The sequence below is a fragment of the Caretta caretta genome, chromosome 18, assembly GCF_965140235.1.
Source record: "Caretta caretta isolate rCarCar2 chromosome 18, rCarCar1.hap1, whole genome shotgun sequence".
NCBI classification, from domain to species: Eukaryota; Metazoa; Chordata; order Testudines; family Cheloniidae; genus Caretta; species Caretta caretta.
In genome coordinates this window covers 9109754-9121808 of record NC_134223.1, presented here as the reverse complement: position 1 = coordinate 9121808, position 12055 = coordinate 9109754, and the positions used below count along the sequence as shown (strand labels likewise).

General features: G+C 50.9%; 2 protein-coding genes across 7 annotated transcripts in view; one reads left to right on the top strand and one right to left on the bottom strand.

Moving 5' to 3' along the window:
- VWA5B1 (von Willebrand factor A domain containing 5B1) overlaps positions 1-4138 on the bottom strand; it is a 90628-nt gene extending 86490 nt beyond the window's left edge. For 3 of the 5 annotated variants that reach the window (XM_075121144.1, XM_075121148.1, XM_075121149.1), the window contains exon 1: positions 3952-4138. The gene's annotated coding sequence lies outside the window, so the exon portion shown is untranslated. Of the gene's footprint in view, positions 1-3536; positions 3635-3951 lie in introns of all 5 variants that reach the window. The other 2 variants (XM_075121145.1, XM_075121143.1) reach the window with 1 other exon arrangement.
- Positions 4139-4401: 263 nt separating this feature from the next.
- LOC125624292 (ATP-dependent RNA helicase DDX19B) overlaps positions 4402-12055 on the top strand; it is a 28873-nt gene continuing 21219 nt past the window's right edge. The window contains exon 1 of one of the 2 annotated variants that reach the window (XM_075121151.1): positions 4402-4424. Coding sequence is in view for 1 of the 2 variants with exons in the window: in XM_048824831.2 (XP_048680788.1) it covers positions 9670-9726 (57 nt within the window). In the remaining variant the exon portion in view is untranslated. Of the gene's footprint in view, positions 4425-9558; positions 9727-12055 lie in introns of those variants that run through there. The other variant, XM_048824831.2, reaches the window with a different exon arrangement.

Sequence of the window (12055 nt, the reverse complement as noted above, 5' to 3'; positions counted from 1 at the left end):
AATTTGGTGGAATGAGGATAATTAGTGGGACTCAGTAATACCAGGAGACAAAATATACAGGAATAACAGTGACTGGTAGGAGAGTGGCACTATATGTGAAAGAAAGCATAGAGTCAAATAAAGTAAAAATCTTAAATGGATCAAACTGGAACATCAAATCTCTATCGATAGAAATTCCATGTCTGAACAATAAATGTATAGCAGTAAGAGTATACTACCAACCACCTGACCAGGATGGTAGTGGGTTGTGAAATGCTCAGGGAGATTACAGAAGCTACAATGGCAGAAAACACAATAATAATAATAATTAATAATTAATAACAGGGGGCTTCAACTATCCTCTTATTGACTGGGTCTATTGCACCTCAGGAAGAAAGTCAGAGAGAAATTTTCTAGACACATTAATGACTGCTTCTCGGAGCAGCTTGTCCTGGAATCCACAAGGGGAGAGGCAATTCTGGATGTCATTCTAAGTGCAACACAGGATCTGACCCAAGAGATGAACACAGCTGAACCGCTCGGTAATAGGGAGCATAATGTAATTACATTAAATAATGTAACATCCTTTTAGGAGGGAAATACAAAAGAACCCACCACAGTAGCATTTAACTTCAAAAAGGGGAACTACACAAAAATGAGGAAGCTAGTTAAACAGAAATTAAAAGGAACAATCACAAAGTTGAAATGCCTGCAAACTGCATGGAGACTACTTAAAGACACCATAACAGAGGCTCAAACTAAATGTATACCCAAAGAAAAAGAAAAAAAAACAGTAAGAGGACCAAAAAAATGCCACCATGGCTAAACAGCAGAGTAAAAGAGGCTGTTTGAGACAAAAAGACATCCTTTAAAAATTGGAAGTCAAATCCTACTGAGGAAAATAGAAAGACTTATAATCTCTGACAAGTCAACTGTAAAAGTATAATAAAGCAGGCCAAGAGAGAATTTGAAGAGCAAGTAGCTAAGGACACAAAAACTAACAGCAAAAATACTTTTCAGTACATCAGAAGCTGGAAGCCTGCCAAACAGTCAGTGGGCCACTAGACAATTAAGTCCCTAAAGGAGCACTTGAGGAAGACAAGGCTGTTTTGGAGAAGCTAAATGAATTCTTTGCATCAGTCTTCACTGCAGAGGATATGGGGGAGATCCACATACTGGAGCCATTCTTTTTAGGTTACAAATCTGAGGAACTGTCCCAGATTAACATGTCAATAGAGAAGGTTTTGGAACAAATTGATAAATTAAACAGTAATAAACCACTAGGACCAGGCGGTATTCACCCAAGCATTCTAAAGAAACTCAGATATGAAATTGTAGAACTGCTAACTGTGGTATGCAACCTATCACTGAAATCAGCCTCTGTACCAGATGACTGGAGGGTAGCTAATGTAATGCCTATTTTAAAAAAATGATCCAGAGGCAATTCTGGCAATTCCAGGCCAGTATGTCTTACTTCAGTACCAGGGAAATTGGTTGAAAAGAACAGAATTATCAGACCCATAAATTAACATGATATTTGGGGAAGAGTCAACACAGCTTTTGTAAAGAGAAATCATGCCTCACCAATCTATTAGAATGCTTTGACAGAGCCAACAAGCATGTGGACAAGTGCAATCCATTCAATATAGTGTACTTGGACTTTCAGAAAGCCTTTGACATGGTTTCTCACCAAAGGCTCTTAATCAAACTAAACAGTCCTGAGATAAGAGGGAAGGTCCTCTCACGGATCAGTAACTGGTTAAAAGACAGGAAACACAGAAATAAATGGTCAGTTTTCACAATGGAGAGAGGTAAATAGTGGGGACCTCCAAGGATCTATATGGGGACTTGTGCTGTTCAACATATACATAAATGATCCAGAAAAAGGGCTGAACAGTGAGGTGGCAAAATTTGTAGCTGATACAAAATTACTCAAGATAGTTAGGTCCAAAGCTGACTCATAAGAGTTACAAAAGGATCTTACAAAACTGGGTGACTGGGTAATAAAATAGTGGATGGAATTCAATGTTGATATGTGCAAAGTAATACACTTTGGCAAAAATACCCCAACTATACATACAAAATGATGTGGTCTAAATTAGCTGTTACCACTCAAGAAAGAGATCTGGGAGTCATCAGGGATAGTTCCCTAAAAACATGCACTCGATGTGCAGTGGCAGTCAAAAAACCTCACGGAATATTAGGAACTATTAGGAAAGGGATCGATAAACCAGCCCTGTAAAGAGCTGCAGGAAAGGACTGGGGGATTGCAGAGAGAAGATGCAGGAAGGAACAGTCTCCTGCAGTAGTTTTTGGAAAAGGGAGATTCAAGGTGGAAAGCCCTGGGAGTCATGGCTATGTAGAAAGCCCCAGCTGAAAGTTTTATTTTCCTTTAGTGAGTTGGTTGGTTGGTTGGTTGGATGTATGGACAATAAATGGAGCTTGGAAGCAAGGGCTAAAGAGTGATTTGGGCATGGCTGACAATTCCCCAGACTTGTAAGGAAGGCTGTCAATTTATAGCCTATTATGATCACATGCATTTAGTACCCAGCACCAAGATGTATTTTACACAGGTTGGATTAGGAGCAGCTAACATTTATCCTAAGACAGGGAGCAAATACATTACAATCTGCCACTGCATTGCAACATTAAGGGACAGAGATGGAAATAGCCTTGCCAAGGAGTTAGATGCAAGGGGATTTCAGAGTACACAAAGCAGTTTTTCTTACAATGCATTCTAAATGTGGCCACACTCAGTGTTAGGCATATTTCTAGCAGGGATGAATTACAAAGGTGACCGTCTGTTACCAAAAATTACCGGCCTCTAGGGTTGCCAGGAGTCCGGTTTTCGACTGGAACACCCAGTCGAAAAGGGACCCTGGCGGCCCCGGTCAGCACGGCTGACCAAGCCACTAAAATTCCAGTTGGCTGCAGCGACAGCAGGGCAGGCAGGCTCCATGCCCAGCTTCGCACAGCTCCCGAGAAGCGGTGGCATGTCTCTCTGGCTCCTAGGTGGAGGGGCAGCCAGGGGGGCTCTGCACACTGCCCCACCTGCAGGCGCCGCCCTGAGTGTCAGCTTCGCAGTTCCCACTGGCCGGGAACTGTGACCAATGGGAGCTGCAGAGGCAGTGCACGGAGCCCCCTGGCCATCCCTCTGCCTAGCAGCCCGAGGGACATGCTGCCGCTTCCTGGGAGCCACCTGAGATCAGCGCCACCCGGAGCCAGCACCCCAAACCTCCTCCTGCACCCTAACCCCCTGCCCCAGCCCAGAGCCCCCTCTTGCATCCCAAACCCCTCATCCCCGGCTCCACCCCAGAACCTGTACCCTTGCCTGGAGCCCTGTCCTGCACCCTGAACCTCTCATTTCTGGCCCCACCCCAGAACCCGCACCCCCAGCCGGAGCTTCTCACCCCTTCCCACACCCCAACCCCCTGCCTTAGCCCGGTGAAAATGAATAAATGAGCAAGGGTGAGGGAGAGCGAAAGACAGAGGGAGAGCGGATGGAGTGAGAAGGGGTGGTGTTCAGTTTTCTGCTGTTAGAAAGTTGGCAACCGTACCTGCCTCTGGCTTGCTTGAACTTTCCCCTTGGTACAGAAAAGTGAAGCACTGTAGTTGAATGCAAAGTGGGCTAGTCAGACCAGAGAGGGAGAGGCACCTAGGGAAAAAGGCAAGTGAAGGTAACAGAAAATGCGTGCCTCAGTCTACAGTGAGGAAATTCCTCAATATGCTTGACTCAAAAGCAAAATCCAGGATGTTGACATGCCTCATTTTCAAACAGGTCAGCCTGGAAAGGACCATTTCAAGAAAACTGGAGAAGCTGGACCCAGCAGAGAAAGACTCCAAATAAGTCCCATGATGAGGCTAACCCACCAGCAGAGCAGACAGACAGTGCAGGCCACCAGAGAACCCTTTGACTTTAAAAAGGAGTCACATCGCCCCCAAACCGCAAGAGCCTCTGGGGGGGTCACTTACTTTCCCTGAGGCATTTCCCTCATGCTTCTGTTATTTCCCCTTTTCCACTCCACACTGGGAATCCAGTTCAGCCCAGCACAGAGAACCAGCACAAGCCACGATGCCCTGCCTTCATCCTCCCACTACAGACGTAAGGAGGACATGGAACCATGCCCAGTCCTTCGGCAGCGCTGTGATGTTCACCGTGGTAACAACAACTGGGAAGAGATAGCTGACTTTTTCTTCCCGCTCTCCTACAGTGCGTTGTACCTCACTCTTGCATCTGATTGGCTGAGCTGCCTGGTTATCTTCAACTGCAGCCAGTTACCGTCTTCCTAGGCCGAGGACAACCTTGAACGTTCCAAAAGCTGACAGTTGGATGTTCCCAACAGTTACCCTATAGGGCCAAGTGGCAGCACCATTTGGCCCTAGTCATGGACTGGTACACAAGATACCACAAGGGTGTGATTGTCTCACCACGCCTTACAAGGCCGGTAAGTACCTTTCCATCTCCAAAGCCTCTATAACCAGGGATCTTCCACACCTCGGGTGAAATTAACTCCTCTGCAGCGAGCCTGCCCAAAGCCATGCACCGCTTATAGCTCTCTGCACAGGGGTGAATTTCAGCTTCACTGCACAGATGGTCAACAGTACAAGAACTGTAATGTCACATTATATATGTTCAACCTCCCCCCCCCCTTTGCATCCTCTGTCAGACTGTGCCTTTGTCATTCAGTTTTACAAGCCTATGTACAGTTTGGGAGGCTGGAAGCTTCTGACACATTGTGTCTTTTCATATCTGTACAATGTCCTTTTCTGTTTTAGGTATTCAGACACTATGGAGATGAGCATTGTATAAACTCAGATATATCGTCCTGACATGCTTACAACAACAGTATTTACATGCTGCAAACACATCTTAAGACCCTGATCACATGGGTAGCTCACTACAGAATTAGGGTGGAAGGTTGCTAACATGTGCCAGGGGACAGCAATTGGGGCACTCCCAAACCTGTGATTCGCTAGAGGGTTCTTGTTTGAGGGGGTGGGGAGGAGGGGGTTGGTAGTTTTCTATTGCTTCTTTTTTCTTCACCTGTACCTTGATCTACCACCTGGCAATGTTAGTATCTTGATCACAGATCTCAAGATATTTGCCATTTTTTAAAGCCCCAGCTCCTAGAGTCATATAATTATATGGGAATCACCATTTTAATTAAAACTGTATGTGTCTAGCCCTTATGGTTACAGAGAGAAGCTTAAAAATGGGATCCCTAAAGGCTCAAAAACCTGCAGGTAAATAAAAAGACCCTAAAACTATTAAAACCCAGACCTTTTATATTTAAAATCTTATTATTCTTAAGACAATCTCATGACTTTACCAGCTTGATGCAGGATTTCTGAATGCCTGCATGCCTAAGGGTGAACGCCTAAGGGTGACAACGCTGACCTGGCTAGATGACAGTGTAATAACAAAACCTGGATTCAGCAACCACACAGACCTCAGTGAGCTAACATTGGTCAAGCAAAACAAAAGTGGAAAGTTTGAGATGTTGAAGAAGTCACATGAAACAGCTGTGCCTATTGCATCTGCAGGTTTCACTATGTGGCGTCACACTTTTTTTTTAATCATTCTTTTTGGTCATCTTTTGTTTCCAGTACATGCTGGTTGTTCCTCATTTCTCCAGCCCCTCCTAAATGTGTTCCTGTATTGATGTTTAGTGGCATGCACAGCTAGTAATTGCCAAGTGGTTTAAGTTGTTTTGAGTGATACCACACACTTCAGTTTGTATGATTTTATTTTAATTATTAGATTCCATATTTTGCCATTATTTTTTAATGGTGCCATTCTCCGAACACCCTGGGGTGTTGCAGGGTGCTTTCATTACATAAAATAATTATTTTTAGTTTATTTTTGTTAAGGCACTGGTGGCTAAAATTAAAGGTAATGACTAATATAAAAGCAGCGAGGAGCATAAAATCAATGATGACATCTTGTGCACTTAAGGACAATGAACACAATTTAAAGGAAACAGGTCTTGTTCATTGTGGATGTGTTCCGCATTCAGACAGGACCATCTTTTCTATTGAAAGAGGGAGAAGGTGGCTAGGGTATTAGTAACAGGCCCTCACTGCTAGGTCACTGGTTCAACTTCAACCTTTGCCCCAGCTGGCTAAACACCAAAAGTTAGTGGATGGCAAGTTTTCAGGAGCCTATATGCAATGAGTTTGCTGGGTGTCAGTCCAACTCCTGATTGACAGCCATCATCACAAACCACCGGCACAATTAGCCCCGGCTGATGGTCCCATCAGTGTACAGCGCCTTCCACGGCCAACACCCCACAAAAAAAGTAGGAAAAAGAAAGGAGGATAGGAGAGGAAGAGGAAGAAAGACTCGGGGTGGAGGGGGGTGAGGAGAGGCAAAGGGGGGAGAGAGTGAGAGGGGTCAGGGGAGGTGAGAGGAAGGTTAGAGAGGAGAGATGGGGAAGAGGGTTGTGGGAGAGGGGTAGATAAGAGGGAGTTGGGGAAAGGAGGGAGACAGTGAGAAGGGTTGTGGGGATGAGGGTGGGAGAAGAGGGATGAGGACTGGGGGAGAGGAGGGGTAGGTTACAGAAGAGATAATGAGGGGGGTTGGGGAAGAGGAGGGAGACAATGAGAAGGGTTTTGGGGGAATGGGGGAGAGGAGGGGTAGATTAGAGGAGATAATGAGGGGTGTTGGGTAAAAGGAGGGAGACAGTGAAAAGGGCTTGGGGGAGAAGGGGGGGGACAGGGAGGTTAAAGAGGAGATAAGAGGGAGGCTGGGGTTGAGGGCGCAGAAGAGGGAGAGGATGAGGATGGGGGAGAGGGGTTTGGGGGAGGTTATAGAGGAGATAAGAGGGGGCTGGGGAGAAGAGGGAGAGGATGGGGGTGTGGGGAGAGGAGCGTGGGGGAGGTTATAGAGGATATAAGAGGGGGGCTGGGGAGAAGAGGGAGAGGGGTTTGGGGGAGGTTATAGAGGAGACAAGAGGGGACTGGGGAGAAGAGGGAGAGGATGAGGGTGGGGGAGGAGGTTTGGGGGAGGTTATAGAGGAGATTATAGGGGGCTGGAGAGAAGAGGGAGATAGGGCGGGGGAGAGGGGTTTGGGGGAGGTTACAGAGGAGATAAGAGGGGGCTGGGGAGAAGAGGGAGAGGATGGGGTGGGGGGAGAGGGGTGTGGGGGAGGTTATAGAGGAGATAAGAGGGGGGCTGGGGAGAGGGAGAGGATGGGGAGAGGGGTGTGGGGAAGGTTATAGAGGAGATAAGAGGGGGGCTGGGGAGAGGGAGAGGATGGGGAGAGGGGTGTGGGGGAGGTTATAGAGGAGATAAGAGGGGGACTGGGGAGAGGATGAGGGTAGGGGAGAGGGGTTTGGGGGAGGTTATAGAGGAGATAAGAGGGGGGCTGGGAGAGAATGAGGGTGGGGGAGAGGGGTTTGGGGAAGGTTATAGAGGAGATAAGAGGGGGGCTGGGGAGAAGAGGGGTTTGGGGGAGGTTATAGAGGAGATAAGAGGGGGGCTGGGGAGAAGAGGGAGAGGATGGGGTGGGGGAGAGGGGTTTGGGGGAGGTTATAGAGGGGGGCTGGGGGAGAGGAGGGAGGGAGGAGGGGACGATACTATGCGGGGCTGAGGGAGAGGAGACAAGGGAGGGGATCATGACGGATGGGGGGCTGGGGAGAAGAGGGAGACGATGGGGGTGGGGGAGAGGGGTTTGGGGAGGTTATAGAGCAGATAAGAGGGGGGCTGGGGAGAAGAGGGAGAGGACGAGGGTAGGGGAGAGGGGTTTGGGGGAGGTTATAGAGGAGATAAGAGGGGGGCTGAGAAGAGGGAGAGGATGGGGAGAGGGGTGTGGGGAAGGTTATAGAGGAGATAAGAGGGGGGCTGGGGAGAGGGAGAGGATGGGGAGAGGGGTGTGGGGGAGGTTATAGAGGAGATAAGAGGGGGACTGGGGAGAGGATGAGGGTAGGGGAGAGGGGTTTGGGGGAGGTTATAGAGGAGATAAGAGGGGGGCTGGGAGAGAATGAGGGTGGGGGAGAGGGGTTTGGGGAAGGTTATAGAGGAGATAAGAGGGGGGCTGGGGAGAAGAGGGGTTTGGGGGAGGTTATAGAGGAGATAAGAGGGGGGCTGGGGAGAAGAGGGAGAGGATGGGGTGGGGGAGAGGGGTTTGGGGGAGGTTATAGAGGGGGGCTGGGGGAGAGGAGGGAGGGAGGAGGGGACGATACTATGCGGGGCTGAGGGAGAGGAGACGAGGGAGGGGATCATGACGGATGGGGGGCTGGGGAGAAGAGGGAGACGATGGGGGTGGGGGAGAGGGGTTTGGGGAGGTTATAGAGCAGATAAGAGGGGGGCTGGGGAGAAGAGGGAGAGGACGAGGGTAGGGGAGAGGGGTTTGGGGGAGGTTATAGAGGAGATTATAGGGGGCTGGGGAGAAGAGGGAGAGGATGGGGTGGGGGGAGAGGGGTGTGGGGGAGGTTATAGAGGAGATAAGAGGGGGCTGGGGAGAGGTTTTTGGGGGAGGGTATAGAGGAGATTAGAGAGGGCTGGGGAGAGGCTTTTGGGGGAGGGTATAGAGGAGATTAGAGAGGGCTGGGGAGAAGAGGGAGAGGATGGGGGTGGGGGAGAGGGGTTTGGGGGAGGTTATAGAGCAGATAAGAGGGGGGCTGGGGAGAAGAGGGAGAGGATGGGGTGGGGGAGAGGGGTGTGGGGGAGGTTATAGAGGAGATAAGAGGGGGCTGGGGAGAGGCTTTTGGGGGAGGGTATAGAGGAGATTAGAGAGGGCTGGGGAGAAGAGGGAGAGGATGGGGTGGGGGAGAGGGGTTTGGGGGAGGTTATAGAGGAGATAAGAGGGGGCTGGGGAGAAGAGGGAGAGGATGGGGGTGGGGGAGAGGGGTTTGGGGAGGTTATAGAGCAGATAAGAGGGGGGCTGGGGAGAAGAGGGAGAGGATGGGGTGGGGGAGAGGGGTTTGGGGGAGGTTATAGAGGAGATAAAAGGGGGGCTGGGGAGAGGATGGGGTGGGGGAGAGGGGTTTGGGGGAGGTTATGGAGGAGATAAGAGGGGGCTGGGGAGAAGAGGGAGAGGATGGGGGTGGGGGAGAGGGGTTTGGGGGAGGTTATAGAGGAGATAAGAGGGGGCTGGGGAGAAGAGGGAGAGGATGGGGGTGGGGGAGAGGGGTTTGGGGAGGTTATAGAGCAGATAAGAGGGGGGCTGGGGAGAAGAGGGAGAGGATGGGGTGGGGGAGAGGGGTTTGGGGGAGGTTATAGAGGAGATAAAAGGGGGGCTGGGGAGAGGATGAGGGTGGGGGAGAGGGGTTTGGGGGAGGTTATGGAGGAGATAAGAGGGGGCTGGGGAGAAGAGGGAGAGAATGAGGGTTGGGGGAGGTGATGGGGGGGCTGGGGGAGAAGAGGGAGGGACACTATGCGGGGCTGAGGGAGAGGAGACGAGGGAGGGGATCATGACGGATGGGGGGGCTGGGGAGGAAGGCGAGAACGAGCGGCCCCGTCGCGGACGGAAGCCAGGTCCCTGACAGTCCCTGCCCGGGCCGGGTGGGAACGTGGCGCTCCCGGAACGGAAGGGCCGCGGCCTGAGTTTCCCGCCGGCCGGGTTCAAAGCGCCCCCCGGGCCGCCCCCCCGCGCATGTCTCCTTCCCCTCGGCGGCGCCATTGCGGCTACTGGTACCGAGCCCCGCGAGCCCGCCGAGCTTCCGCCCCGGCCGCCATCACCCCGGACCATGGCCACCGACTCCTGGGCTCTGGCGGTGGACGAGCAGGAAGCGGCCGCCGAGTCGGTGAGTCCGGGGGCGGAAACGGGGCCGGGATGAGCGGAGGCAAGGGCTGGGGGGAGGCCGAGGCCGAGGCCCCTCGGGGAGCGGAGCGGGGGGGTCTCCGCCGGGGCGGGGGACAGGCCCGGCCCGTCGGGAGCCCGGGGCTCGGCTGAACCCGGCGCGGGGAGCCGGCGCCGCCTCGCACCGCGGCGTCGGCCCCAGCCCCCCTCCGCCGAGGCGGGAGAGCGGGGCTCTGGCCTGGCTCTGCCCCCGGCTCAGCGGGGCCGGGGCCCGGGCCCGGGGGAGCGGCCAGACGCTCCAGACCAGCCGCTTTCAGCCTCTGTTCGGTTTGCCGGCCCCTCGAAAAACGTTACCCGGGGGCGCGGCGCCCTTTGGAAGTCGGAGCCGTAGTCGGGGGGCCCCAGGTGGGAGCCGGGCCCCAGGTGGGAGCCGGGGTTGCCGTGGGCGGCGAAGTGAAAAGGCCTCTGCGCCAGGCTCGGGCTGCGAGACCCGCTGGCAGCCCGGTTCCGCTCTGCGGCCGCTGGCCGGTGCCCCAGGCTCCGGTCCCGCTAGAGGGTAAAACCCCGCCTCTGCTGCCCGTTCCAGCCGGGCTGCAGCCACGTCCCCGGCCGAGGTGGTTCCTCCAGTTTCGGTAGAGTCCGAACTATGAGCCCCACGAAGGAAAGTGTGGCCTTTTCAGCCTGGGCCGGAAGGCTGGGAAGGGCAGGGGTGCGACTGAATTTATTTTACCCTACTGGAGGCTTGAAGTGGAAATCTCACGCAAGTGAAAATTACACAAGTCACACAAGTGAAAATTAACGTTGGGTCCTGTGAAGACGTAAAGTGATATAGCTATAAAGCGATAATGGCTTCCCAGTTTCAGTCCCCCCCCCACCCCATCCCATAAACAATGAACAAATGGCACCTTCTGTTTGAGATGCCTGTGGTTAAATGACAGGTTTCAGAGTATCAGCCCTGTTAGTCTGTATTCACAAAAAGAAAAGGAGCACTTGTGGCACCTTAGAGACTAACCAATTTATTTGAGCATAAGCTTTCGTGAGCTACAGCATCCGATGAAGTGAGCTGTAGCTCACGAAAGCTTATGCTCAAATAAATTGGTTAGTCTCTAAGGTGCCACAAGTCCTCCTTTTCTTTTTTTGGTTAAATGGCCCACCTTGATTATCATACACACTGTAAGGAGAGTGATCACTTTAGATAAGCTATTACCAGCAGGAGAGTGGGGTGGAGGGGGAGAGAACCTTTTGAAGTGATAAACACCCATCTTTTCATGGTGTGTGTGTACAAAACATCCTCACTGCATTTTCCACCTTATGCATCCGATGAAGTGAGCTGTAGCTCACGAAAGCTTATGCTCAAATAAATTGGTTAGTCTCTAAGGTGCCACAAGTACTCCTCTTCTTTTTGCAAATACAGACTAACTGGCTGCTACTCTGAAACCTGTGGTTAGAATGTGCATTGTTCTTGCAGTCCTGTAGGTCCCAGGATATGAGAGACAGGATGAGTGAAGTGATATCTTTCATTGGACAGTCTTCTCTTGGTGGAAGTTAGGATAGCAGTGATTTGGGAGGTCATGATCAAGTTATATTAGCTCACCATTGCAAAGTTCTAACCCACCCTTTATTTTAGGGTGAATACTTACGTTTTTATTATAACCATTAAAGATGGGTAGGCAGGTTTTTATGAGTTTTACAGGAATGCATTAGTAAAACCATGCAGAAGTTTTTCTAGCAGCTGTGTATAAGCGTAGTCCCTTAAGTGCTAAATGAACAGAAATTTAAAATATTTCAGATTGATTTACTTTAGGTGAGGCCCCTTGATCTGTGGGTAAACACTGGCTTTTGTTAGGCTGCTAGGCAGTTGCTAGCTTGGATTAACATGAGCGTGTGCCCTCCATGTGATACTCTCCTCAATTTGCCTCTCCCAAGAGAGGGCAAAAGAGAGATGATTGACACAACTGGAGTTCTCGATGTGACAGTCAAGCCACACGAATATATGCATTTTCCTGTTATATTAGGAGTCAGAAGACAGCACAATGGCTGTTCCTGTTATGTCTACATCCAGGGAGTGTATTTCTTTGGGGTCTGAGGCAGGGTTGAGATAGCAACTCGGATGTATTTAGTGTGCGTAGAAGCATGAGGCACATGCTGATTTTTATAGTTCCGAGATAATGGAGCACCAATTATTTGTTCTTGGGGTTACTTGGTGGTTGAATCCAAACACACCATGAGTGCATACGCTTGCTTGCAGAGGATGCCATTGTTGTGTTTACCTATTATCCACATATGGCAATCAGTAAATCTCCAATGACTCATCAAAATTGCAGGGTTCACCA